The sequence below is a fragment of the Juglans regia genome, chromosome 16 (genome assembly GCF_001411555.2).
Source record: "Juglans regia cultivar Chandler chromosome 16, Walnut 2.0, whole genome shotgun sequence".
Lineage (NCBI taxonomy): Eukaryota > Viridiplantae > Streptophyta > Magnoliopsida > Fagales > Juglandaceae > Juglans > Juglans regia.
In genome coordinates, this window is record NC_049916.1 from 3,309,213 (window position 1) to 3,336,272 (window position 27,060).

Here is a 27,060-nt window from a genome sequence, read left to right on the forward strand (position 1 = left end):
TTACCAATGTAAATCATGCTTAAGAATTGAATCTAATGACATAAAATTGCCTGTGGGCTAAATTTTTAATTCAAGTAGATCCAATTAATCTATATGATAGAATTTTATCAATTTAATTATTTAATTCATAATTCTAAAGGGTATATTATGATTTTATGTGTATTCTATCTTAAACTTTTATGATAAAACTATCAAATTATTTACTTCATTCATAATTCTTGTGGGTAATTTATGAATAATTTGATATTTTATCCTAATTAATAATATAAATATAATAAAAATTCATGTGGGATAAAATTTATTATATTTATGTATAATTAATTACAATTAATGTCTAATATTTTTTATGTGATCCTAATCAATCATAATAATTTTATTTAATTAAAAATGTTGTGGCTATTCTCTAATTAACATAAAACTATATGGATCACTAGACATTTAAATTGCATAAGACTAGCTTAATATTATGAATTACATAATTTTAACTAATACTCACAAGTTATAACTATGCACAAAAGATTCATAATATAAGCATAAATATTGCACAATCAAAACTATAATATTATGCATATTTAATTTCATGCTCTAAACTATATACTCATAAAAAATTGCATGTATAAAGCAAAATTAATCAATTCATGCAAATTAAATATGAGCATAATAAACAATTATCCTCATTGCATATAATTAAAAAAAAAAATTATAAGCACAATGGGCATAGGCCCAAAAACCCACTTTTCAAACCATTTAAAATGGGAATTTTTTTTTTTATACACTGCACCATATAAAACGACATGTCGTTTTTCTAGAAGGAAAAAATGACGTGTCGTTTTGCCCATTGTTTAAAATATAGAAGCCCTTAAACGACATGTCGTTTTACTAAAACTCAAAACGACAAGTAAAACGACATGTCGTTTATCTTCATGCTTGGATAAACGACTACCGAATAAAACGACATGTCGTTTTCATCAAATTGAAAAACGACGTGTCGTCTTTTCATTACACTTGATAAGCGCTCCGAAACAAAACGACATGTCGTTTTCATTAAATTGAAAACGACGTGTTGTTTAGTAGTATACGGAAATTAGAATCCTTATGCTAAACGACGTGTCGTTTTCATCAAATTGAAAACGACCTGTCGTTTAGCAGTATCGTATGAAACAATTTGTTGCTGAAAATGACATGTCGTTTTCAATAAGGTTGAAAAGGACATGTCGTTCGTGTCGTCTTCTACCTCCAGACAGCACGCGATTTTTGCATTTCACAGCCTTTTTTCACGTCAAAAATCATGTTTTTAATCACAGAAAGTTTAGAAAAAAATATTTTTTCATGATTTCTAAACTTCTTTCAAATAAAAAACATCCAAAAAACAAAACCCAAAATTTTTTTCAAGTTTGGGCCAAAAAACAGAGGAACTGTGTTTTTGAATTTAAACACCAAGATAGAGGTTTTTATGGCTCTGATACCAACTGCTAGACTTAAATAAAATTCTCAAATGCAGAATAACACTTTAGAAAAGAGAATTGAAAGGTTTAACGCTAAGAAAAATTACCTCCAGTCATTGATGCAATTCACTGTATAAGCTGCGTTTCTCACTGTGTTTGGCTCTTCCAAACTCTTCTCCACTCTATTTAAATGGTGTATTATCGAAGGGAATTGAGTGAGTGAGTTTGGGGACCAAACACATGTATTTATAGCCGAAATCTCCATCAAATTTCGGTGTTTACGTGTCCCACGTGATCCTATTTTCATGGGATCAGTTTAAACTTATGGAAGAGTGTTGGACCACTTAAAGGACTCTTAAGTGATAGACTCCCACTCACGAACATCTCCGTGAGTGAGAATCGGTCAATTTATTCAAGCATGAGAGTCGGTCAACACAAAAATGGTAAGAGGAGATCATCCAAGTTGTGACCATGATAGCACCTTTCGACTAATGTGGCTCAAACCCATTAGAGCTAAATTAGAGAATTCAATCATAGTTTGTGGAGTTGGCTCCCTCGAATCAAAGTTCAATAACCTTATAATCCAGGTTTGATCTTAACCACACTAAAGAATTCAATGAATTCTTAAATGGTTAATACTAATAGTTTAAGGTGAATCCAAATTTAGATTCGAACTCAGTACTTAATACATGTCAAACCACTTGAGAGTATGGTATCCGTGCAAACTACACACACTCACCATTTTAACCCAATCCTCCAAGCAAATCACACATTCCCCACCATCGTTAACCCAATTATCCAAAGCAAATCACATGCATCAACTGGATTTCAAAATTGTAAAAATTATAGTTTTTCATCAAACTTAGCTTTCTATATATACTTTTATTGTTAATTTTAGTACTCCCTTACAGTTTTGTGTGTGTCTATCTATGAAATCTGAAGTTGGTAACTTTGAGTCAAGTTGACATTAGGATTCTTACTTTCTGACTCTTGACAATTTTGAATCCTTGATTATGGAAACTGTCGACAAGCTTTTTAAGGTGGGCGCACACAAAGTTTACCAAATATTATATGTTGCATGGGTTGTTGAATTTGGTTAAATTTTTGTGGGAGTCAGAAATTGTGGATCATGGGTATTGGCTACATGCAAACCCCTACCCAACCTGATTACAGATTACCTAGTTCCAGTACGCCATGACCTTTTCCCTCTAACTCTGTTGTATTTTGTTGTTTGTGTGCATAACTCTCATGCGCCGCCTCTTTCTATGAACATTTGAGGCTTTGTTGTAAAACCCGTCAGTTCGAACGTTTGATGGTACGATGGTCAAGTCTATTATCTTCGATGCATTCGGCAGCCTAATGCTAGCCAATTCTATCTTCATTCCATCTCCTTATTGTCCATTCTTTCCCAAGCAATACCATTAGCTAGGAAAAATGGGTTGCTCAAATTTTCCTTGGTTTTACCCACTTTTCAATAGTTTTAGTAGAATCATCTTGCATGATTCCTACATTCGCCATCAACTATATTTTGAACGGTCTCTTCTATTATTGTGGAAGTGATGCTAGGCTGCCGCCGACCAGTGACTGCTGGCCGTGTTGTTTAGGCAAAATTCATCTTTTTCATTTTTTCATTTTTCCTTTTTACATTTTTTAAGATCTTTAAACATTTTGAAAAAATAAAAACTATCAATACACTAATTGTCACTTCATTAATCAGTAAGTAAAAAAAATAAAGACATAAGCTGTCAGAATAAATGGGCATAATGAGGGGGCATACTAGCATTATTCTTATTGTAGACACGATGACACCCTATATGATTTTGAATTAATACAAATCTCAAGTTTCAATAGAATGACTTAGACTTGGTTTGGATAAAGAGATGATTCTATCTCATCTCATCTCATCTCATCACAATGTCCAAACACTACAAATACAAATATTTTTCAATTTCAAATCTTTAACTTTTTCATCTAATCATTACTTAATTATTACAAGTTTTCTAGACTTCTAAACAAAACACAAAAAATAATTCAACTTTTTGAAATAATAAAGCAAAACTTATATTAAAAAATTATATTCTAATAATATTTTAATTTTATAATATTTTTATTCAACTTTTTATCTCTCATTTCCCAAAATCTCATAAAATAACTCAAACAATTTCTAACTTATCTCATCTCAACTCAAATATCTTACTATTATTCACAAATCATCTCAACTCAACTCATCTCATCTCATTTCAACTCACTATCTAAACCAAACCTTAATTTGTAAGAAAACAAAAATCATTACACAAGCAGCATTATCTCCTAATAAAGTCATCAAATTTGAATAGAAAGCTAAAACCCCATTCTTAGGTTAGAAGTTGAGATAAAAGTTAAAAATTGAATAAAATATTGTTAGAATATTATTTTTTAATATTATTATTATTTTAAGATTTGAAAAAGTTGAATTATTTATTGTATTTTTTATGAGAATTTGCAAAAGCTGTAATGACAATGAGATGAGATAAGATGGGTTGAGAGTATTTCTCAATGCAAATTGAACATAATCTTAATATTTAAATAGGAAAATACTCAAGCTACAAAGAGATTACACAAAAATAATCTCACAAACTGACGTGATTTGATGTAGTTCGTAAGATTGTAAAATTATTTTTATTATAAAATAAATCTAACAGATCAAATAAAATCATAAAACTATTTTTATGTATTTTTTTTTTGTAGATATAACACTTCACATTTAAATAAGCATGATCTGTTTATGGCTCTATCTCTAGTACTCGATCGCTTTTTATGTTAGATTTTCACTTTTCAAAACTTATCATTGCCGCAACTAATTGAATCCGAATATTTTTTTAAAAATTCTATTTCTAGAAATTAATTCACCTATTCATTTGCCTTCCTCTTCGTGAAAACTGATAAGAATCCACACATAAATCTTTTTGAATAATGCTATTTAGTTATCTAAAACTTACTATTTAAATGATTATATGAACATGACACTATCATGTGATACCATTTGATTTATTAAAAAAAATTAAAATTACAAACTCAAAAGGAGGAATCTAGAATTTATTCTTACTATTTGTGTATTTTCAAAAGTCTTTTTAATTTATTTTTTTGTGTATTTTTTAAATAAATTACGTAATATTATATGGTGGTACGGTGGTGCCACGTTAAAAGGACCATCTAAACAATTTACTGATGGTCCAATCATTTTCTTCGAGTGCCCTTCCTCTCAATCATATACGACCATTACACCAACCTACAAAGGGATGGAAAAAAGAAGTTCAATTCAAACTTTAATTTCCTATTAAGGATCCGTTTGAATTTGAAATTTACATCAATTCATCTCATCTTATCATTATAATTTTTTCAAATTTTCATACAAAATATAATAAATAATTTAATTTTTTTAAATCTTAAAACAATAATAATATTAAAAATAATATTATAATAATATTTTATTCAACCCATCTCTGAATCTAAATGGTATAAGTAGTCGACCAATAAACAGTTGAGTACTTATATTTCCTATTATATATATATTTGACCAAATAAAAAAACATTTAAAAAAATAAAAAATAAAAATTCCTATTTATTTCAGAGAATGTTAAAATAAAATCAAGAATAAAAAATAAAAAATATTGTAAAATGGAATGTTAAATATCATTATTCTCCCTGATAACAAACAATATTATTGTATTATGGTGAAAAACTTCATAATAATAAAAAATAAAAACAATATTATTGTATTATGGTGAAAAACTTCATAATAATAAAAAATAAAAATAAAAACTTCTGAAGGAAGGAATTAAGATAGCTTTTCCTGTTTGATCCACCCACTTGTTCAAATTAATTAATTAAAATTTAAAAGGGTTATCTCCACTAACCGACAAAATAATGATGCATCCTTCTCCAATATTATTTTCTTTTTCCTCAAAACCTTAGTAACCAATCTGGATGCAGTTTATAAGCTAGAAAATGAATCAATCCGTGTCATTTATAATCTTTAGCAAGGTAGATGGACCAGCTGCTAGCGTACAGGAGTTAATTAATCTTACTTTTTAGGTAAATGTCACTATATATATATATATGCCCACAACATATCATTTATATCATAAACTATATATATAGCATTTTGGTTTATGACTTAATGCTTCCTAAACTGGATTTGTTGGTTACTCCATCTGGATGCAGTTTATAAGCTAGAAAATGAATCAATCCCTCTCATTTATAATCTTTAGCTAGGTAGATGGACCAGCTAGCGTACAGGGGTTAATTAATCTTACTTTTTAGGTAAATGTCACTATATATATGCCCCCAACATATCATTAATATCATAAACTATATATATAGCATTTTGGTTTATGACTTGATGCTTCCTAAACTGGATTTGTTGGGTACTCCATCTGGATGCAGTTTATAAGCTAGAAAATTAATCAATCCCTGTCATTTGTAATCTCTAGGGTTGTAAATGAACCAATCTGTTTGATGGCCTGCTATGTACTCGTCCGGTAAAACTCGAATCGAACTCAATTCATAAAAAATAAAAAAAGTTCGTTCGTGAAAGCAGATACTCACTCGATTAGTAAATGACACATATCTGACAAAACTCGGCTCGATTCGACTAAGATTCGTTAAGACTCACTCGTTTATGTCTAAGTCAACTCGTTAGCTCGACTCAATTAAAATTTATTCATATATTGATAAATCTATGTATATACATATATATATATATTTGTATTAGCTAATAATATATATGTATATACACAAACAATTGTTTGGATAGCATTTGTGATGGGTTTTTATATTTTGTTAATAGAAGTTTTTGTGATTTGTACAAGTCTTAAATATACAATAAGTCTCAAACTTTCATAAGAAAAAAGTGATAAAAAATTATTTTGTTTTCTAGTGGGGCTAACTTTTCTATGTACGCTTGTATATTTAAAACTTGTACCTAACATTACTTATATATAAATAATTAAATAAAAATATTTTCAAAGGTTTTTTAATATTTAAAATATGTTTAGATTAAAATTAGTTTTTTTAAATAATAAAATGAAATGATTACTGGAATACTAATTATTAGATGAATACTGGGAGTGGGTTCTTGGGGATCTAAGAGTCTGTTTGGGATTGAGTCTGAAAGTTTAAAAAGTGATTTTAACTGTTTAAAAGCTCTTTTAAAGAAAAAAATGATATGTTTGGTAAATTTATAAAAAGTGCTTTAATCATCTAAAAAAGTTGAAAATCTACTTTTTTAAAAGAGAAAACTTGGGGAACGGTCCGGCTATTAAAGTGAGAAGAGCAGACCTCCAATAGCCCCGCACCACATAAGAGGTTTATTGTGTTTATTTTACATCTGCATACACTCGATCAAAGAATCCATACATCCCTCCCTCACTCTTTGTTTTCCATGCCTCCCTCCTCACTTCTTCCACTCCATCCCTGACGAACGAAGATCTCAACATACTCATCCCGCATGGCGCTCGTCCCAGACGGTGGCAGAGCATGACCCATACGGTGATGAAGAGTCAGAAAGTGACAGCGCTTGACCTGTGCAATGTATTTCTCATCTTTCTCTCTCAGTAATCTATCTCTCCGTCTTTGAAATTTCTCAATTTTGTTGTTTTTTTTTTAAAAAATCTTTTTTCCTATAGGATTTCTCTTCTTAATCTCATCTCAAGGAGTTCAATTTATCAATTTTCATTATTGACGAAAAGCCCTAATTAATTGTAAATTATTGGTACCTAATAGCACCTAAAAATGTTTTGGGTTTTTTCGGTTCGAAACCGTAAGTTGCCAACTGGGGTGGTGCGAAATCTGTGGTCGATGGTGGTGCTCAATTCGTGTGGGTCAGGTGGTCTAAAAATTTTCTTGCTTGGTAACAGATGGTCGACGTCGGAATGAGATGGTGGCGGTGGAACTGAGCTTCGTCTTGGGCGACGGGCTTGGTGGCGGTGCACTAAGGCGAGCTGGAAGTGCTTGGAGACAAAGATGAAATGAGACCTCAGCTTGGAGAACATGATTTCTATGACTTGCTTGTGGTGATTCTGTGTAGTGAGGTCTAACTAGTTTATTGTGTTTTTGCCTACGTGTCGCCGTGTGAATTAAGGGCTGCTCTTCTCACTTTAATAGCCGGACCGCTCTGCAGCGGCTTAGTTTTAAAAAAGCACCAATTGAAGCTTTTATCGAAAAGCTCATGTAGATAATTGTATATTTTTAAAAAATTAATGTAACTAACTTTAAAAGTGCTTTAGATACATGTTTATAAAACAGAAAACAACTTTTGAAGTATAGAGCTTATTATTTAAGTTATAAGCTATAAGTTCTAAAACTATGAGTTATATTTCCCACTACAATCTCAAACATGCACAAAATATTACAATAAATACAGTCTTTTTCGACAACCATTATCGCCGCAAAAAGTTTACTCGCCGCAATTATACCTTTTCACCTGAAAATTAGTAGTTGCAGACTCGTCGAAAATAGTTAGCAACAAAAAGCTTTTAGCCGCGAGTTTGTTTTCCTCATCACGAGTGTTGATCTTCTGTAGCGAATATTTTCATCACAAAAGGTTAAAATATTTTACGCACCGGCTTGATAGTAGAATTTTTCTTTTATAAACTTGTCTAAGCTGCATGTAAGCCTCTCAAACGACAAATCGTCTCAGTGAACGTCATCATGTGCTACACGCATGATTCCAACTATAGTAATTGGAAAAGTTTTCTTACAAACAAGTTCAGCACCTAACTGTACACCGATACTGACAGACAATACATCTATTTAATGAAATGGTGCGAATTAAAAATAAAAATTATTTTTCTGAGACAAATGATCTTATTCTTTTCTCAAAAATTTTTATTTTTATTTAAAAAAAAAAAAAAAAACTATATCAGCATTGATTCGCAATTTGGTACCAAACCTCCCTGTCGCACTCCTCGTCTTTGTCTTCGACCATCTCATTCTCTTGACTCCGAGGCCCTCTTACAGTGGCAGTGTCATCCATAGTTTAGTCCACCAAAGATCCCGCGATTCAAGCGGCCTCATTCTACGTGCATATAGTAAATACATAAACAATTGAATATATGTATTATATCTCTCTTGGCTTTATCAGAGAAAATAAAAGTAACAAGGTTTTATATCCCGAGGCATCAGATGAGCAACGGTGGTAATGGCCCATTTGAGATTCTGAAAATCCATATTACCTTTATCTATTATATCTCTCTTGGATTTTGCAAAGAAAATGAAAATAACGTGATTTTATATCTTAAAATCATTTCAATTCATCTTAAATTTATCTCAATTTATTATTATAATTTTTTTAAATCCCAACATAAAATATAATAAATAATTCAATTTTTTTAAATTTTAAAATAATAATAATATTAAAAAATAATATTTTAATAATATTTTATTATCTCAACTTAATTCACTTCAATATCTAAACACATCTTAAATAAGCAACAGTGGTTATGACCCAACTGAAGTTCTGGGAATCTATATTACCATTTTTTTTGGTATGGTTAACTATTAAACAAAGAGTAGTATTACATCCATCGAGAATATAGCACGAGGCAGTTCTCGGTAAGAGTAAATTTTTTTTATTTATTTTTTTATACTTTAAAATATATTTTTTTAAATTTTATAATATTATTAAAAAAACATTTTTTTAGTTATTAAATTTATAAAAAAAATTATAGGGCCAATTGGAAAGCAACTATCGGTGAGAGTAGCTTTTTGTTTAACAAATAATGTGCAACTCGTGCACACCTCGTAAAATGGTGTTTATGGGCATATTTTATTTATTTTTATTTATTTGATGGTAATTGGTTGGCTTTTTCATAGCATGTGTGAGCCTCTAGTGGGAGTTATAGCATCGTCCTTTTTATTAATTGTATACAGTCACGTTCTGTTATTAATCACAACTTTAACTCAATTTAAACTGTAGATGGACTTAACATGTCCTTCAGATTCCTGACAAGCAACTTTTAATTTTTTTTTTTTTTTCATTCCGTAGCGTCTAAGCTACAGTGCCAAAGCATTTGACATTTTTCCTGCTGCATTTGGCGCTAGATCCCTACTTCATTTACGTTTTTACTGTAATGTAAACAGTAAAAAATAATAATGGGACCCATTTCTTTTATAACTTTCCATAAATATATCTAAACTCATCTTAACATCTAAATACATTTTAAACTTATTTTAAGTGGACCCCACCAAACTCATTCAACAATCTCAACTCACTACTATTCATAAAAAACTCAACTCATCTCAACATCCAAACGTAACCATTGTCTCTTTGATTTAGGATAAGTTTAGAAGCGACATATATAAATTTTTTTAATTTTTATATAAAATATAATAAATAATTTAATTTTTTTTTTTAATTTTAAAATAATATTAATATTAAAAAATAATATTCTAACAATATTTTATTCATTTTTTAACTTTAATCTAAAACTATTTCATCTTATCACACAATCCAAATGGGGTCATAATGTTTTATGAGATTTTGGAGAAGGAAAAAGAAAAAATTGAATAATAAATATTATAAATTAGTTAAAATATTATTAGAATATAGTTTTTTAATATTATTTTTGTTTGAAAATTTTTAAAAATGAAAATTATTTTTTTTGTTTGAAAGTTTAGGAAAAATGTAATGATTAATTTAAAAATATTTGTGTTTGAGTGATCTTTGGGAAGGAGATGAGATGATATGAGGATTTTGGAGTAAAAAGTTTTTCCAAACAAGCCCTTAGGGGTAGTATGAGGAGTGAGATGAGATGATAATTTTGTGAATAATTGTAAGATAGTTTGTAAATAGTAGTGAAATAGTTTGAATTGAGTATTTTTTACATTTTGGAAAATGAGAGATAAAAAGTTGAATAAAAAATATTTTAAAGTTAAAATATTGTAATAATATAGTTTTATAATATTATTTTTGTTTGAGAATTTGAAAAAAATGAATTATTTTTTTTATTTTTTGTTTGAAAGTTTAGAAAAATTGTAATGATTAGTGTGAAAATATTTGTATTTAAATTATATTTGAAAAGAATATGAGATAAAAATTTTAGAATTAAATCTATTTCTAAACAAGCCCTTAGTTGATTGGGAAAAATATGTAGCTGAACATTAAAGAAAGATGTGTTCTTTGCGTTCTACAATCTTTGATGTAAGCATTTAGGACGGTCAATTAATCTTTATCTTATTTTTTATTTATTTTATAAATGATTTTTCTTTATATTTAATCAAATATATATGTTGAAAAGATAGCTTATTCCCAAATTCATCTAAACGAGTTGTGCTATGTACAAACAAGTTTATTTATCAATCTGTGTATTAATATTGTTACATTCATATTCTAAATTTAAATTAACACTGTTTTCAATAAAATTTACTTTCTAATCAATCACATTGAATAAATATACATACTAATATGCAGAATCATTTACAATTAGATTTTTCACATCCAAACATAGCCTGATGTGCTTCTAATTTATTATCGTACAGAGAGAATTAATGTCATAAATTAGATAAATGCTGACTTTCTAGAAAACGTTGAGTTTTAGCAATGATCTAGGCATGGCTAGCTGGAGTCGGCTTTGATACGGCTTTTTTTTTTTCCTTCATATTTCGGTGGCATAATGTATTAATGGTGTTTAATTCCTGCCTTGATCAATTGAACCGAACCAGAACCGCTAAGAATTCTCTTAATTACCCATGATATTGATCAATAATATCCACAAAGAATATTCAAGTCCGAACTGGTCAAAGTTTCTCTGCTATGCACATGTTAATCCTTATTATATATATATATATGATGATATACTCGAAGGGGATCGATAACAAGATAAACAAATGGCGATCAGTTCAAGAATATTGTTACTTGGCATAGTTTTTTTTCTCTGTAAGGTATCTTTATCTCATGGGAGGACAAATCCCAGCTTTCGAGTAAAAGCTGTTAATCTGGGAGGTTGGCTGGTTACGGAAGGATGGATTAAACCTTCTCTCTTTGATGGCATCCCCAACAAGGACTTCTTGGTTTGTATCTTATTTTTAAACTTCTCTTTCTTGCAAATCAAATCATCATGTCACAGCAGCTAGCCGAAGCTCTTGCATGATTCCCATGACCGAGTTGTAAATGTCATTGTTTGCTTTTGTAACTTGATTAGGATGGAACTGGACTTCAGTTCAAATCGGTTACAACTGGGAAATATCTTTGCGCTGAAACTGGAGGAGGAACCATCATAGTTGCAAACAGAAGTGCTGCTTCAGGATGGGAGACTTTCAGCGTAAGTTGTTTTGGTTAAAAATGGTTCCTTATGATTTGAAACTTCCGATCGAGCTAACGTTCTTTGGTTTTGCTGACATGTACGGGTGGGTGTTCTTTGTTTGGTGTAGCTATGGAGGATCAATGAGAAAACTTTCAATTTCAGAGTCTTTAACAAGCAGTTCGTGGGGCTAGACACCAGTGGAAATGGGATAGATGTGGTAGCCATTGCTAGCACGCCTGGAAAATCAGAGACATTTGAGATTGTTAGAAAACCAGGTAATTCCAACCATGTGAGAATCAAAGCGCCCAATGGATTCTTCCTGCAGGTAATAATATTATTTGTATAAATTTAGAGAGATAATAAACACACTACGTACAAGTTTTTGTACTTCGCCATCATTAAATTGGATGAAATTGTACAGGCAAAGACAGAGACGCTGGTGACTGCAGATTTTGCAGGGAATAGCAAATGGGGAGAGAACGATCCCTCAGTCTTTGTGATAACAAACACAGGAGGGTTGCAGGGCGAGTTTCAAATAACTAATGGCTACGGACCAGAGAGAGCCCCACAAGTCATGAGGGTAAGCACTTATTTCTTCCTAGCTTTTTGCCTTCATTTATGCCATGAAAATAGACCACCTAAAGCCCCACTTTGTTATGAAACAGCTTAAAGAAATGGTTAAAAGTTCATTTCATGTGTACGTATAATATATAATCATTCAGATCTGTATGTGGACATTGAATCTCAGGAGCATTGGAGCACATACATAGTGGAGGATGACTTCAAGTTCATATCACAAAATGGACTAAATGCAGTTAGAATTCCAGTTGGTTGGTGGATAGCAAGCGATCCGACTCCTCCACGTCCTTATGTCGGGGGTTCCTTGAAAGCTCTAGACAATGCCTTCTCCTGGGCTCAGTACGTACATATAATACTGTACATGTTTTGGTAACATTATATCTTTTTGAAGAAATTGTTGAATGGATCATCGACCAAATATTCCACCTTTTTGGACCGTTGAAAGTTAGGTGTATCTTTAATGACTAGTTCTACATATAACAGTGAAATTCGTAAACGTCGTGTAATCAATTTGAAAAATAATAGGATTCACTATTAAACAATTAATTTTTTTCATATAGATCTCATGTTTTATTTACTTTTTTTAAAACGATTACGCGACAGTTGCACAGTTCACGATTACAAATATATTTTTTCATCTTTAATTATACGAGAAACTAGGAGAAAAAGCTACAAAAATCGTTTTCATTTTTTGAAGTATCATGTTTTCCCTCTATCGAATCTCTCAAGTTAAGAGACTGCCAAGTTCCAACCATTTGAAAGGCTTAGACGTTCTTGTTGATTATGATCATAGTGTGCACCTAATTATTATATAGCTTATCAAGACATATCTAAAAGGGTGTTGTACTTTGTCTGCAGGAAATATGGACTGAACATTATAATTGATCTACATGCAGCACCTGGCTCCCAAAATGGTTGGGAGCATAGCTCTCCCAGAGATGGCTCTCAGGAATGGGGAAAAACGGATGAGAATATTCAACAGACAGTTGCTGTCATAGACTTCCTAACTGCAAGGTACATAGTTATAAGAGAAATGCTCTTCTTCATACTAAATATATTCATTTTTAACCAAATATGCTAGTGAAAAGTTGCATTTCTAAGAGAACCGTTACAAACACAAAGAGATTAGATAAAAATAAAACCACAAGCTGACATAACTTCATGGAATCCGTTAGATTTATTTTATAATAAAAGTAACTTTACAATCTAATATACCTCATCAATCTACGCCAGTTTGTAGGTTTACTTTTATATAATCTCTTTGTATCTGAAGTATTTTTCCTATTTCTAATATGAAACCATAAAATGCAAAGAGCCAAAGCCTTTATGCAGGTAGCTCTTATAGTACTTGTTGACTCGTTTGTTTATATACGTGTACTCTCATTTACAAGTATAGGTATGCAAAGAGCCCAAGCCTTTATGCAGTTGAACTGATCAATGAGCCTCTAGCACCAGGAGCATCCCTAGAGATGGTAAACAAGTACTACAAGGCGGGTTATGATGCTGTCCGCAAGCACTCCTCCACGGCTTATGTGGTCATGTCTAACCGGCTAGGGCAAATTGACACGAGGGAGCTGTTCCCTCTAGCTAGTGGCTTAATGGGCTCGGTCATTGATCTGCACTATTACAACCTCTTCTCCACCATATTTGACAACTTGACTGTCCAGCAGAACATTGATTACGTCTACATCAACAGGACCCAGGAGCTCACTTATGTCACAACCTCAAATGGTCCACTTACTTTTATTGGTACGTCCAAGTGGTGAATGGCCTTAATATTCTTTCATAAAACCATATTCCATTAAGAGGATGTCATATTCTCATTGTTTACAAATGCTGATCAGATTTAGCCGTATAAGAGTAATACTATATACAGTTGTAGAGTACGTAAATGTCGTGTAGTCGCTTTGAAAAAGAATGGAGTCTACTGTTAAAAATTAATTTTTTTCATATTAGTTTCGTATTTATCTACTTTGTTCAAAGTGATTGCGTAACATTTGTTCACTCACGACTGTAATTATCATTTCTCAATAGTATTATTAAAGTCGGAAGTCGTAGATCCATGTCGTAGTAGCGTCATCATGAGGAACGAATTGTGTCCACAATATCACTCCTTGCAATCCCTAAAAAATGTAAAAAAAAAAAACTCAGGACTTGTCCTAAAAAAGAAATAGCTAATGGTAATACTCTTTGTGAAATGTATTTACAACCCAAATATTTTTTTTGCAGGTGAATGGGTAGCTGAGTGGAAAGTTCAGGGAGCATCAAAAGAGGATTACCAAAGATATGCCAAGGCCCAGCTTGATGTCTTTGGAAGAGCAACATTTGGGTGGTCTTACTGGACTCTTAAAAACGTGAACAACCATTGGAGTTTGGAGTGGATGATCAAGAATGGTTATATCAAGCTTTAGTTTTTACTGCACTATGTGGTCCAATTTGCCTATCATATTTGATATTTTGACTGCAGCATAATTAGGTAGATTGGCCGCTCATGATCCAAGTAAAATGTTTACTAATATTTCCAAAAAGAATAAAAAGGACTTTGAAGCTCCTAATGATAAGGAATTCGCATATTGATGAGAGGAGCTGCATTCACTGATTGGACATGTTGTCCTCGCCTACCATTTGCCCCACAAATGATATTTATTCAATAAATTATAAAGACCATATGAAAAATTATTAGATATTCTTAAAATATACATAGTGTGATCCTCTAATCTTGTTACAATATGTTATATAATTAAAATTATTTATATAAGTTTTAATTAACGCGACATTTTAAAATAGGATGAAAGCATCGTGTTTTCGTATTCAAAAAGTACCTAATTAGACTTAAAAACCCTTTGAATTTTAACTTCATTTCTTTAGTAATAATTGATGTCTCCCACCTGCATGGGCATGGGCAAGCAAACTTGCAATAGTCAATTTACTCTACTCTGTTTTAGAAAGAGAAACTCCATATTCTCTCTTGAAAACTTAAATCTTTTCGAGTATTTTTGCCGGAGAGGAATCTCTGTTTCCTTTCCGATACCGCTTTGTGTATATGCTTTGACTTTTATGGTAGTGTTTTTATTCTCTCCCCTCCACCGGTTTAGTTTTGGTCAGATCTTTCTCGCTCCAATGACCAACAATTGATACGCACCCCACCACGCAACCCTATAGCTACTGATCTATTGGGACGACGCGAAACCAAGGCAAAAATCCCGACAAGTGACCCTCACGCACAGCTTGCTTCCTCGCATGCCTTCACCTGTCGCCGTGCCTCTACAAGCCTACCGGCTACACGCGTCGCACCAACAAATCCCTCACCTCAAAATCTTTCAGATATGCCCCCACCTCACCTCCCAACCATCGGGGCATGGTCTCCACGCGTCATCCTAGGTGCGCGGGAAGACAAATGCTTCTCAAAATATCAATTCATCTGATACCGTACTTTCTATTATATTATCGCTTTCCCTAACCGATAATTTTGAAAAAGGGAATACGAATCTCTCTAAGAAATATCTCAAGACAACAAACTACAATGCACCCACAACTTCTACCTCCTTCAACAGTGGTTCCACAATTCGCATGACTATGTGAACTATTAAAAATCGTCTTTTAAGACGGTGCCCTATTTGTAGGGCATAGGTGAGGACCAAGAAATTGGTCTCAAAATCAATTTTTTTTCTTTTTTTCCCTCCACATTTGCACCGTGGTTATTGTACTGGGGCATTTGTTGGAGAATCTCACCCCTCCACATGTATCATATTTTCCTTATCTAAATGAAAACTTGCTTTCTTAGAAAAAAAAAAAATACAACGATTTAAGACTTCTTTATTAAATTATCAAATGCTCAAAAGACTTAAATCGATAGGTAAATTTAATTAATTTATATTTTATCATTCCTCATATTCGAAAATAAAAACCCTTTAACCGAATTAAATTGTCTTATGTTTGCCACAAAATCTAATCACAAAATTATTCATTACTTGTAGATTTCCACAAAGTACATTTTATAGAATACAAGTCAAATATATTATAATTTTACTTTGTACTTAGAATGAAAGAGAGATAAACGCATATAAACTTATTTATTACTCATCTGCCTGTACCCACACTCAAACGGGCGGATTGAGCAGGTGGCTGGGCCCAATCTGCCAGCCAGGCCGGGTTGCGGGCCTCAGCCATCTGGCCCTAGTTATCATGCTCAAACATTAATGAAACTTGTTAGGTGGAAGAGGTTTGACATACCACGTATCAATATAGTTTTTTTTATTATAAAAAATTAAAAAAAAGATTTTGAAAGAAAAATAAGGTTTTCTGTTTTAAGAAAATCATTTTCGTATTCAATTCGCATTGTTTCATTAAATGAATGTCTTACATTTAACATTGGTGCGCGGTTTGATGCGCGAAATTGCTTATAAGAAGACTTTTTCTATTAATAATGATTATGGACTATGAGAAATTCTATTTACAGTCTCCAAATAGAGACTGCATATGCAAACCCTTCATTAAATGTAAAAGAGTATCATTTTTATAAAGATATTATTATAATTTTAAAAAAAAATTAAAGATAAAATTGACTAGGCTTGCAATGCAATCCCCATTTGAAGACTGTAAGTAGCATTGCTCATGGACTATATATCAAACAAGGATTTACACAGCCATGAAATGAATTAATTAAGGAAGTAAAAGGCTCAATAAATTAAGTTTGATTGGCAATTAGAAGGCATTGGCCGCACATCAAATTACCAAAATGGGTCAACTTCCTTATAAAAAAAAAGAATCAAATTTAAATATAGTTTATAGGTACAATGAGTATTGAGTTATTTAAAGTAACGTCTTAAATGAATGATGTGCAGCCAATGCATAATTAAGAGAAATTTTGCATTAAGAGATTATTACGTACAAAAGCAAACAATGAAGCAATAGTCTTTGGCGCAGCCAATAAATTAAACGTTTGCAGTAATACATGAAACGTTTTTGCATTGCAAAAAACATCATCATGCATGCATGGCAACATATAAAAAAAAAAAAAAAAAAAGCGTTACAAAATTTCGTTTCTTAAAAAGGATCAACAATATCCACATGCATGACTATTCAATCCCAAAAGGATCAAAGTTTCAAATTTCTGGATTTTGACTGATCTGCTGTGCATTCAATTTCATCCTTGTTAAACCTTATTATAAATATGATATACTCGATCATAGGGGATATATAACAACATAAACAAATTATGGAGATCAATTCAAGATTAATATTGCTACTAGGCTTACTTTTTCTTTTCTGTATGGTATCTTTTTCTCATGGCAAGAGGTTAAAACCAAGGTTTCGATTGAAAGCTGTTAACCTGGGAGGTTGGCTGGTTGCAGAAGGATATATTACACCTTCTCTCTTGGATGGCATCCCCAACAAAGACCTTTTGGTTTGTACATATATGCATCTTTTAGTTTTTACTTATCTTTATTTTAAGCTTCTTTGGCAAATCAAACTCTGCGATATCAACATGAGTGCATGAGATGGTGCCGCATGACCATCTTCTAAATATAACTATTGATTGATATTGCTAATTCATTGTTTGCTTTTGTAACTTCATTAGGATGGATCTCAGATTCTGTTCAAATCGGTTGCAACTGGGAAATATCTTTGCGCTGAAACAGGGGGAGGAACCATCATAGTTGCAAACAGAACTGTTGGTTCTGGGTGGGAGACATTCATTGTGAGTTGCTTGGTTAAAAATGGTTATGATTTGAAAGTTCCAAGCTTGTAAAAATTGGCATTCTTTGATTTCGATCGCTGACACATACAAGCTGTGTTCTTTAATTGTTTGGTATAGCTATGGAGGATCAATGAGAAAACTTTCAATTTCAAAGTCTTTAATAGGCAGTTCGTGGGGCTGGATATGACCAATGGGAATGGGGTAGATGTGGTAGCCATTGCGGACACGCCTGGAAAATCAGAGACATTTGAGATTGTTAGAAAACCAGGTAATTCCAGCCGTGTGAGAATCAAAGCGCCCAATGGATTCTTCCTTCAGGTAATATTGCTTTCTGATCTTATGCCAACTTCAGCAGCTTGGATCCGAATAGAGATGCTATATATGAAGTCCTCCTATTATATTTAAGATTATCTATATAAATATTTAATATTGTGTCTATCTTGATCTGCTTAATTAAATTTGGTGAAATTCATGTACAGGTGAAAGCAAAAGGGGTGGTGACTGCAGATTTTGCAGGGAAAAGCAAATGGGAAAAGAACGATCCCTCAGTCTTTGAGATAACAAACATAGGAGGGTTGAACGGAGGCGGAGAGTTTCAATTAACTAATGGCTACGGACCAGAGAGAGCCCCACAAGTTATGAGGGTAAAACATGATGATTTGTTTCTTCCTAATTGATTCATTTTATGCAATTTTCTCTCTTCCATTTAAGACATTCAAATGCAGATAAAAACTTGAAGATTTTGATCATCTAGTAGTACCATAACATGTGGACATCCATGATTAATCTCATGCATGCAGGAGCATTGGAACACATTCATAGTGGAAGATGACTTCAAGTTTATAGCAGAAAACGGGCTAAACGGTGTTAGAATTCCAGTTGGTTGGTGGATAGCAAGCGATCCGACTCCTCCATATCCCTACGTTGGGGGTTCCTTGGAAGCTCTAGACAACGCCTTCTCCTGGGCTGAGTACGTATACTTTAATGCATGCATTCCTACACACACACACACACACACACATATATATTATATATAATGTAAATGTTTAATTTGGTAACAATATTTTACCTTTTTATGATCATAGATTAGGGTTTAAGAACTCACAAACATGCAAGCTCGTGATCGAGGCTTATATATGAAACATTATATATTATTCTAATATTTATGTATTTAATACGTACTACGCTAGCTAGCTATTGCATCAAATTATATATATGGTTTATGATCAATAGGTATCTCATGATCATTAATGGGTGTTCAAGTTATTTATCTGCAGGAAATATGGAATAAAGATTGTTCTTGGCCTACATGCACTACCTGGTTGCCAAAATGGTTGGGTGCATGGCGGATCTAGAGATGGCACTCAGGATTGGGGAAAAACAGATGACACTATTCAACAATCGGTCGATGCCATAGACTTCTTAACTGCCAGGTACTATACATTTACAAGCATTTATCATCCGATGTACGTTTATGCATCTTCAATTACGTCTGCTGAATTATATATTCATTCGATAGCATATATATATATATATATATATATAAGACATGCATGGTCTCTAAATGGGAGAATCAAGTTCAAACCCCCGGCCAGTACTCCTGTATAAAAAAAAATGAATAGATGTGACGTTAGTCTATAAGTACGCGGTGATCATAATATGCATGCTAGCTAGAACGTACCTTTATACATGAGGTAGATTTGATGATCATGTACTAGTGGACTCGATCGTTTGTGTATTAATTATGTTTATTACTCTGTGATCATGATGATCATGACTTGCAAGTATAGGTATGCAAAGAGCCCGAGCTTTTATGCAATGGAACTGATGAATGAGCCAAAAGCACCAGAAGCAACCCTAGAGATGCTAAACAAGTTCTACATGCTTGGTTATGATGCCGTCCGCAAGCACTCCTCAACGGTTTATGTGGTTCTGAATAATCGGATTGGGAAAATTGACGAGAGGGAGCTCTTCCCTCTGGCTAGTGGCTTAAAGGGCATTGTCCTAGATTTGCATTATTACAACCTCTTCAACACTAAATATTACAACTTGACTGCCCAACAGAACATTGATTTTATCTACGGCAATAGATCCCGGGACATCGATTATGTCACAACCTCAAATGGTCCCCTTGTTTTTATTGGTATGTCCAAATTAACCACAAATATTATATATATATATATATTCTCTCACAAAACCATATAAGTTGCTAGATCATCCATCATGTGCTTTATTTGCAGGTGAATGGGGAGCTGAGTGGCTAGTTGAGGGAGCATCACAAGAGGATTACAAAAGATACATTAAGGCCCTGCTTGATGTCTTTAAAAGAGCATCATTTGGGTGGGCTTTCTGGAGTCTTAAAAACGTGAACAACCATTGGAATATGGAGTGGCTGATCAAGAATGGTTATATCAAGCTTTAGTTTACACCACTACTTAGCAGGCCTGCTACTTATAATTGCAGCTTCCTTAATATATAATTAGTTTCTTGAGCTTACTCCTTAATTAGATCATCATGATCATGTATACCAATTTACTTATGATATTTGACATATTGTCACTACAAGAAAATTGGGCTATTGCGGTGATTTTTTGGCTGCTGAAAATAATATTGCCGCAATAAGCAATCTTTCACGACGATTTTCTGCTTCGACGCTGCTTTAAAGGGGTCCGGTTTTAATTTTATCTTTTGCAGCGATTTTAAAGTTTTTTACGGCAAAATTTATTCACCGCAAATTTATTTGATTTTACGCTACATCTACCGTAATGCATGAATGGTGGCTAAAAGTAGTAGCATAATTATAAGTTACTAGTTTTCAATCCCATATATATATATATATATATAATATCATCATTCATATCATAATTGAAAGCAGTAGGAAAATTATTAAGTACTCGTGGAGTACGGAATGTTTGGTATTTTTATCGTATCATATCATATTACAGCATGTCATGTAATTAAAAATATAAATTTAAGTTGACATGCATCTTATGAAAAGATTAAAATAAAATATTTCTATATTTTGGAAGTATCTAATAATTAATCACCAATAGAATCCTTTACATCTCACTAAAAAAAAAAAAAAAAAAAAGCACAGTGGAGTCCACATATAATATGGAAGGAACTGGTCATATACCCTTTCAGAGGACATGATCATAAAGTCTTGCCTGCCATGCCCATGTCGGTTGGAAACATCAATTATTTCAATAGAAATTAAATTAAAATCCAACTTTTCTTTTTCTCAATCATCATTGACATAATTCTGAAGGACTTGGAATATTCAATTACTCTACTGTATTTTATTCTCTATTAATGTTTTTCACTTTGAGTTAAGATATAAAAGCGTCCATTTAATTAAGATTTCCTTATAAAATTATCAATTGTTCAAAAAAATCTAATCAATCTTTAGATGAATTTAATAACTTAATTTATATATATATATATATATATTATCATTCATTTCTTGCACTAGAATACCAAAAACCCTTTAACCGAATTATATATTCTTATTCTTGCCACAAAATCTAATTACAAAATCATTTACCCAAATGCACAATCAATTATTTGAAGACTTTCGCAGACAACATTTAGTAGAATATAAGTCAAATCTAATAAAATTTCAGCTCAAACTAGAGGCTAGTTTGGATTCCAAACCCATCTCAACTTATCATTACAATTTTTTCAAATTCCAACATAAAATATAATAAATAATTCAACTTTTTTAAATTCTAAAATATAAATAATAATATTAAAAAATAATATTCTAACAATATTTTATTATCTCAACTCAACTCAGTTCGACATCCAAATGCAGTCAATCTTCGAATAAAAGAAAAATAAACACATAAATTGAATTATACAACATTTATTACTTCTTGTGCAAATCTCTCATACAATATTAAATCATCAATACCTATCATGTATATATAACGCATTTTATGTGTGTATCTCTCTTTCGGTATTTTCTAAACTTCAAAAAAATTCCAGAAGGAATCGAAATCCTTGTAATTTGGATTATGGTAAAAAAAAAAAAAATACTAGCCTATACTAAATTGTATCATGTAATAATGCTAGTGAAAAAAAAAAAAAAAAACATTAAACTAAGAAGCTGCCGTAAAAGTCTAATTAGAGGTGACAATTAATTTGCAAAGGACCACGACCTTTGGAAAGTAATACGTAGTAAAGAAATGAAAAGTAGAAATTATATAATTTTCTAAGGTTCTTATAAAAACCATTGAAATATTGCTATTCATGTACGTTTGTGAATTCGATTTTAATATCTAATGTCTATTTAATGAGAGCATAATAACTAATTAAGTGGATGATGACTTTTTTTCCCTCTCTTAACATCTAAAAAAAATCCAGATTTTTGCCCAAACTTCAAACTAACCCAAATCAAGATGGGAGGCAGTTATAAGTTTTTAACTTATTACTTAATGCTTTCTAAGTAAATTTAGAGCCATAAATTTTAACAACATTATTCATAGTGATTACATTTTACGAGTGTGCCGTCTAAATAAACTTTACTTAAAAATAACCATTAATTTTAATTTTAGGAATCCTTGAAAATCTCGGAAATTTGCAAGTGGGCAGACCTGGAGTTGGAACCCACTACACGATTGATGCCAATGAGAACGACCCATCATACTGCCAATCAAGTGCCATTTTTGTCTTTTACTTTAACTTGATTATTTAATTTTCTGGGAAATGTAATTTATACGCTAGCTAGCTGCTCGAGTCGTCGACTCCTCTTGCTTTGGGCCTTAAAGTGCAAAATTAATTTTTAGTATCTGTTGTATATATTAATGATGTGTTATTTCATTTTTTAAAAGAGTCGGGTAATTCTGTCGTTCAGAATAATTTATTTTATTTGATCGCTAATTAGTTTTTATTTTTTGAATATATTTAAATATTTTTAAAAAATTAAAAATATATTAATATATTTAAAATTACTTTCTTAATTACTAAATAAAAATAAAAAAATTTACCGAACGGTCGAGTAGAGTGGTATAACTTGAGAAACAAAGTAGTTTTCTTCTTTCCAAAAACTAGGCTTTTGACTTCTCTTTTGTCAAAGAAAGAACCGGTGGAAATGAAGAAATTCCTCTAAGAACTTGCCAAAATGTCATTCTTGTAACTTCCCTTGTTTTGATCAAGAAATATATACAAGGATGGCTCCAAATCATTTATTCATTTTTGTCAATATATACTTATAATTCTTTTTAAAACTCATTTTGCAACTAATCAATGGAGTTGTATTACTCTATTTTTATTTGAGTTTTTACGTAACTATCCTCAATTTCAAACAAAGTTGTAAGTTTATTTATTATTATTTCCTTTACATGAATGCAATATTGTATTTACCTTGATAAATTGTTTATCAAAAGCTTCACTTGTCCTTTTGGTATTCTTAGATTTTTTATTCATGCCAGATTGTAAAATTATTTTTATTATAAAGTAGATTTAAATATCATATAAAATCACATTATTTTGTAAATTTTATTTTTATGAAATGTGTTTCTACAATTATAATTTAAAATTATTATGCAGATGAATATTTTATTTATAAATTAACGTGGAAGACATACATTTCACATTACTTAGAAGTTAGGTTAAAAAAAATAATAATTTAAATCTTATTAATTAAATCTTACAACTTCACGTAAATCGTGTGTACTCTTAAGCTTGTTCGTTCATGAATGGTTAGAGAGATTTTAGACTGGAGTGTTGTTAGGGTACCGTCCAGAAGTGACTGTTTGGTGTGCTAGGCAACATTTTTTTTTATTTTTTTTATTTATATTTTTTTAGTATTTTTAAATATTTTAAAAAAATTAGAAAATAATATTAATATATTAATAGTCATTTCTTTAATTAATAAATAAATAAAATATATGAACAGTTAAAATAAACGAATAAAACGAAACGGTATAATAATATTATTATTTAGACTGTTTATTGCATGACGTGGCAACATTTGGGTGGCCAATAACTGTCACTTCCAAAGTCATTGGTCTTTGGAGACTCCAGTATCCAAAGCTTCTTTTCCAAAAAAAATTCAGATCTTTTTTGTTTTTTGTTTTCCTACCGAAAAGAAAAGCAAATAAAATGACAATAAAAAAAAAAAAGAAAAGATATTTATAATTATAAATTATGAAATCGTGGCATAATTTTTTTGAAAAAATAATAAAATATAAGATTTATATAAAAAAAAAAAAAAAAAAAGTTAACTTTTTAATAATAAATTTGTTTTTTTTAAATAATTATATGATATTTATTTACTTCACACAGTTAAAGGATGGCGTGGACTGATTTGGCATCATAAGCGAAATCACAAATCGACGGCCCATATCAGTCCTAGGCTTCTGGCTCTTCTTTTATCTCTCCCAACCTCCATTTTAGCCCCTCCACCCTCTCTGGCTCGTTCGTTTTAGGCTTTTCACTCTTGCACCTTTTTAGAATTCAGTAGCAGAAGAGCTGATGTTGCTGGGAAAGAGGCAACGCCACCCGATGAAAAGGTCGACGAGCATGACGGAGATTACTTTCGATCTAAACACTGGCGCCGTCGACAGTGCTTCTGCTTCTCCGCCGTCGACAGATCCTCCCAACCCCTCAAACTTCCAGGGACAGCCAGGTGGCGGGCTAGATCAACAGCGGTTGCTGGCCATGGTCTCTCCCAGAAACCTCAGGCGGAGTTCGGCCCATTTTGTAGAGGCCACCTCTGCTTACTTCTTAAGGTCTTGCTCCCTCTGCAAGCGCCGGTTGGTCCCTGGTCGTGACATCTACATGTATAGGTATTATTCTCCCTTCCCCCTGCGTCTTCTGGCTTCTTAGTATCCATATAGTTAGTTCAGTTTTTTTTTTTTCATTTTTCCTTGATCCTTCTATGTTTGTTTGTTACTGATCGAGTTTTTTAATTTAAAACTCAACCCTTACATGGGTGTTAAGATCTGTTTGGCAACGTTTTGAATCCAGATATCTGTATGATTTTGCGTGATTTCTCAGAATCTCTCAAATTGGAGTTAAGGTTTTTATGTTTCGGCCTGATTATATATATTCCACGCCAAATATTCGGAATCCGCAACGATAAAAGCTTCAAAGTTTTGAACTTAGTCATGACCTATATAAATAAATTTGCAGGGGTGACACTGCTTTCTGCAGTCTAGAGTGCCGGCAGCAACAGATGAATCAAGACGAAAGATCCGAGAAATGCTCATTGGCTTCCAGGAAGCTGGAAACTGCAGGGTCTTCCACCATCGCCGGCGCCCACGTCTCCACCGAAGGGGAGACCGTCGCCGCCTCGTAAAGCTACCGGCAGCCCTTCACAACCTTTAATCACTCCTGCTTATATATATATATATATATAGTCTTCCACCATCGCCGGCGCCCACGTCTCCACCGAAGGGGAGACCGTCGCCGCCTCGTAAAGCTACCGGCAGCCCTTCACAACCTTTAATCACTCCTGCTTATATATATATATATATATATATATATATATATATATATATATACGGCATCTTATATATTTGCATGTATGTATAAGCTATAATTATTAACCAGGAATATGAATTATATATTGCGGAGCTGTAAGAGCAGCAAGCTAGCAGGGGCGCAGATATCTTTTGGTAGGAAAGGTGGGATTGGGAGGGGTCGACTTTTATATATATATTTATTGTGTATACAACCGGAAAGCCCTGTAATTCTTCTTCAGAGTTTCTTCCCCTCCAGCATGTGTTGCCTTTTTGTTGTAGTAATGGAAGAAATATGCATATTTTTACAAGTCCAGACTCCATTTTTTTTTTTTTTTCTAACGCGAATGATGCTTGATTTGAACGAGAAAATCGATGCCCACCACAAGTTTGAATGAGATGTTATTGGTTTCGAAGAGATTCCCATGCAGTACAGTTTTTAATTACCATGCACCTGCCTTTTGTTGTCTTGTTTTGTTTTGTTTTGTTTCAGACGAAGGAGGAAATCATAGCTTTTCTTTTCTTTGAATCTTTGGGAAACCAACAATTCTGCCGTCTCTTCACAGACATCCTATTTCTGTTCTTAATAAACAAACGGAGAAAACATGTCCAGAGATTAAAAAAAAAAAAATTGGCCAACTAATTGACTCGAAAAGTTCTTTCCGGTGTCCGCTCAGTGCCTTTTTCCTTGCAAGATCTTCCGACTAGCCTTTTAATTGCCTTATTTATTTTTAAAAAATATCTCATCTCATTTTATTTTTTTTAATTTTTTTAATTTTTTTAATTTTTAATTATAAAATAAAATAAAAAATTTAATTTTTTCAAATCTCAAAATAAAAATAATATTAAAAATATATTCTAACAATATTTTATTTAACTTTTTAATTTTAATCTCAACTCATCTCATCTGTAAAAACAAACGAATCTAAAATGATTCGTAAAACCCTTCAATAGATAACTCTTGCGCAAATTTTAAATAGTAGAGCATATTTTAAAAAAATATAAAAAAATTATCATTTATTAATGAGATTCATTTTTTTATAAAAAAAATTTTGTGCGAATCTTATCTATTTGAGATTTATACATGACATTACTCTTTAATTAAACAAAACATTAAGAACGGAAAATTTTGAACAAATAACAAAACTAATGTGAAAAGTAGAATGAGTAATCTTATAGATAATTTTAAAGTATGTAAATCTCAATTATTTTTTATTTAAAAAATATAATTTATCATTAAAAAATGATTTTTATATAAAATTTAAATTGATCTATTTTTTAAAAAGCAGAAGGAAAAAAAAAATATAAGTTCTCAAACTAAAATAACTGCTTTGCATGGAATGGGTCCCAAAATAAATATGAATTAATGTATATAGAAAAAGTGAAATATAAATATAAAAAGTAAAACATTCAAATGCAATAATTCGTGGAATTGTATCGATAAAAAAGCTTTTAAATAGATATTATTTTTCATTTGTGTGGAGTTGGGGAGAAACATCTCTTCTTCGGTTCTTCTTCCTCAAAGAAATCATGTATTATTTAAAGAAATGATAATTATAGTTATGTCGTATAGTTATTTTAAAAAA

At 31.8% G+C, this 27,060-nt stretch overlaps 3 protein-coding genes across 4 annotated transcripts; all 3 read left to right on the forward strand.

The window, feature by feature from the left end:
- The first annotated feature begins 11,282 nt into the window (after nt 1-11,282).
- On the forward strand, nt 11,283-14,884 carry LOC109012460 (probable glucan 1,3-beta-glucosidase A). The gene is made up of 8 exons (XM_018994104.2): nt 11,283-11,495; nt 11,627-11,746; nt 11,856-12,053; nt 12,150-12,308; nt 12,477-12,646; nt 13,166-13,321; nt 13,704-14,056; nt 14,537-14,884. The coding sequence occupies exons 1-8, from the start codon at nt 11,313-11,315 to the stop codon at nt 14,716-14,718; spliced, it is 1,521 nt and encodes a 506-aa protein (XP_018849649.1). The 5' UTR covers nt 11,283-11,312; the 3' UTR covers nt 14,719-14,884.
- A 2,641-nt stretch (nt 14,885-17,525) lies between these two features.
- Nucleotides 17,526-20,565, forward strand: LOC109012541 (probable glucan 1,3-beta-glucosidase A). Its single transcript, XM_018994247.1, has 8 exons — nt 17,526-17,714; nt 17,889-18,008; nt 18,126-18,326; nt 18,488-18,652; nt 18,809-18,978; nt 19,286-19,441; nt 19,799-20,151; nt 20,249-20,565. Exons 1-8 carry the CDS (start codon nt 17,526-17,528, stop codon nt 20,428-20,430), a joined length of 1,536 nt encoding a protein of 511 aa, XP_018849792.1. The 3' UTR covers nt 20,431-20,565.
- A 3,787-nt stretch (nt 20,566-24,352) lies between these two features.
- LOC109016638 (FCS-Like Zinc finger 5-like) lies at nt 24,353-25,785 on the forward strand. Of its 2 annotated transcripts, XM_035686299.1 has the most exons (3): nt 24,353-24,799; nt 25,146-25,288; nt 25,410-25,785. In XM_035686299.1, exons 1-3 carry the CDS (start codon nt 24,486-24,488, stop codon nt 25,430-25,432), a joined length of 480 nt encoding a protein of 159 aa, XP_035542192.1. In that variant the 5' UTR covers nt 24,353-24,485; the 3' UTR covers nt 25,433-25,785. The 2 variants fall into 2 exon arrangements, with proteins under 2 accessions (XP_035542192.1, XP_018854575.1); XM_018999030.2 differs by lacking the exon at nt 25,410-25,785 and having other exon boundaries at nt 24,354-24,799; nt 25,146-25,374.
- Nucleotides 25,786-27,060: the final 1,275 nt, after the last annotated feature.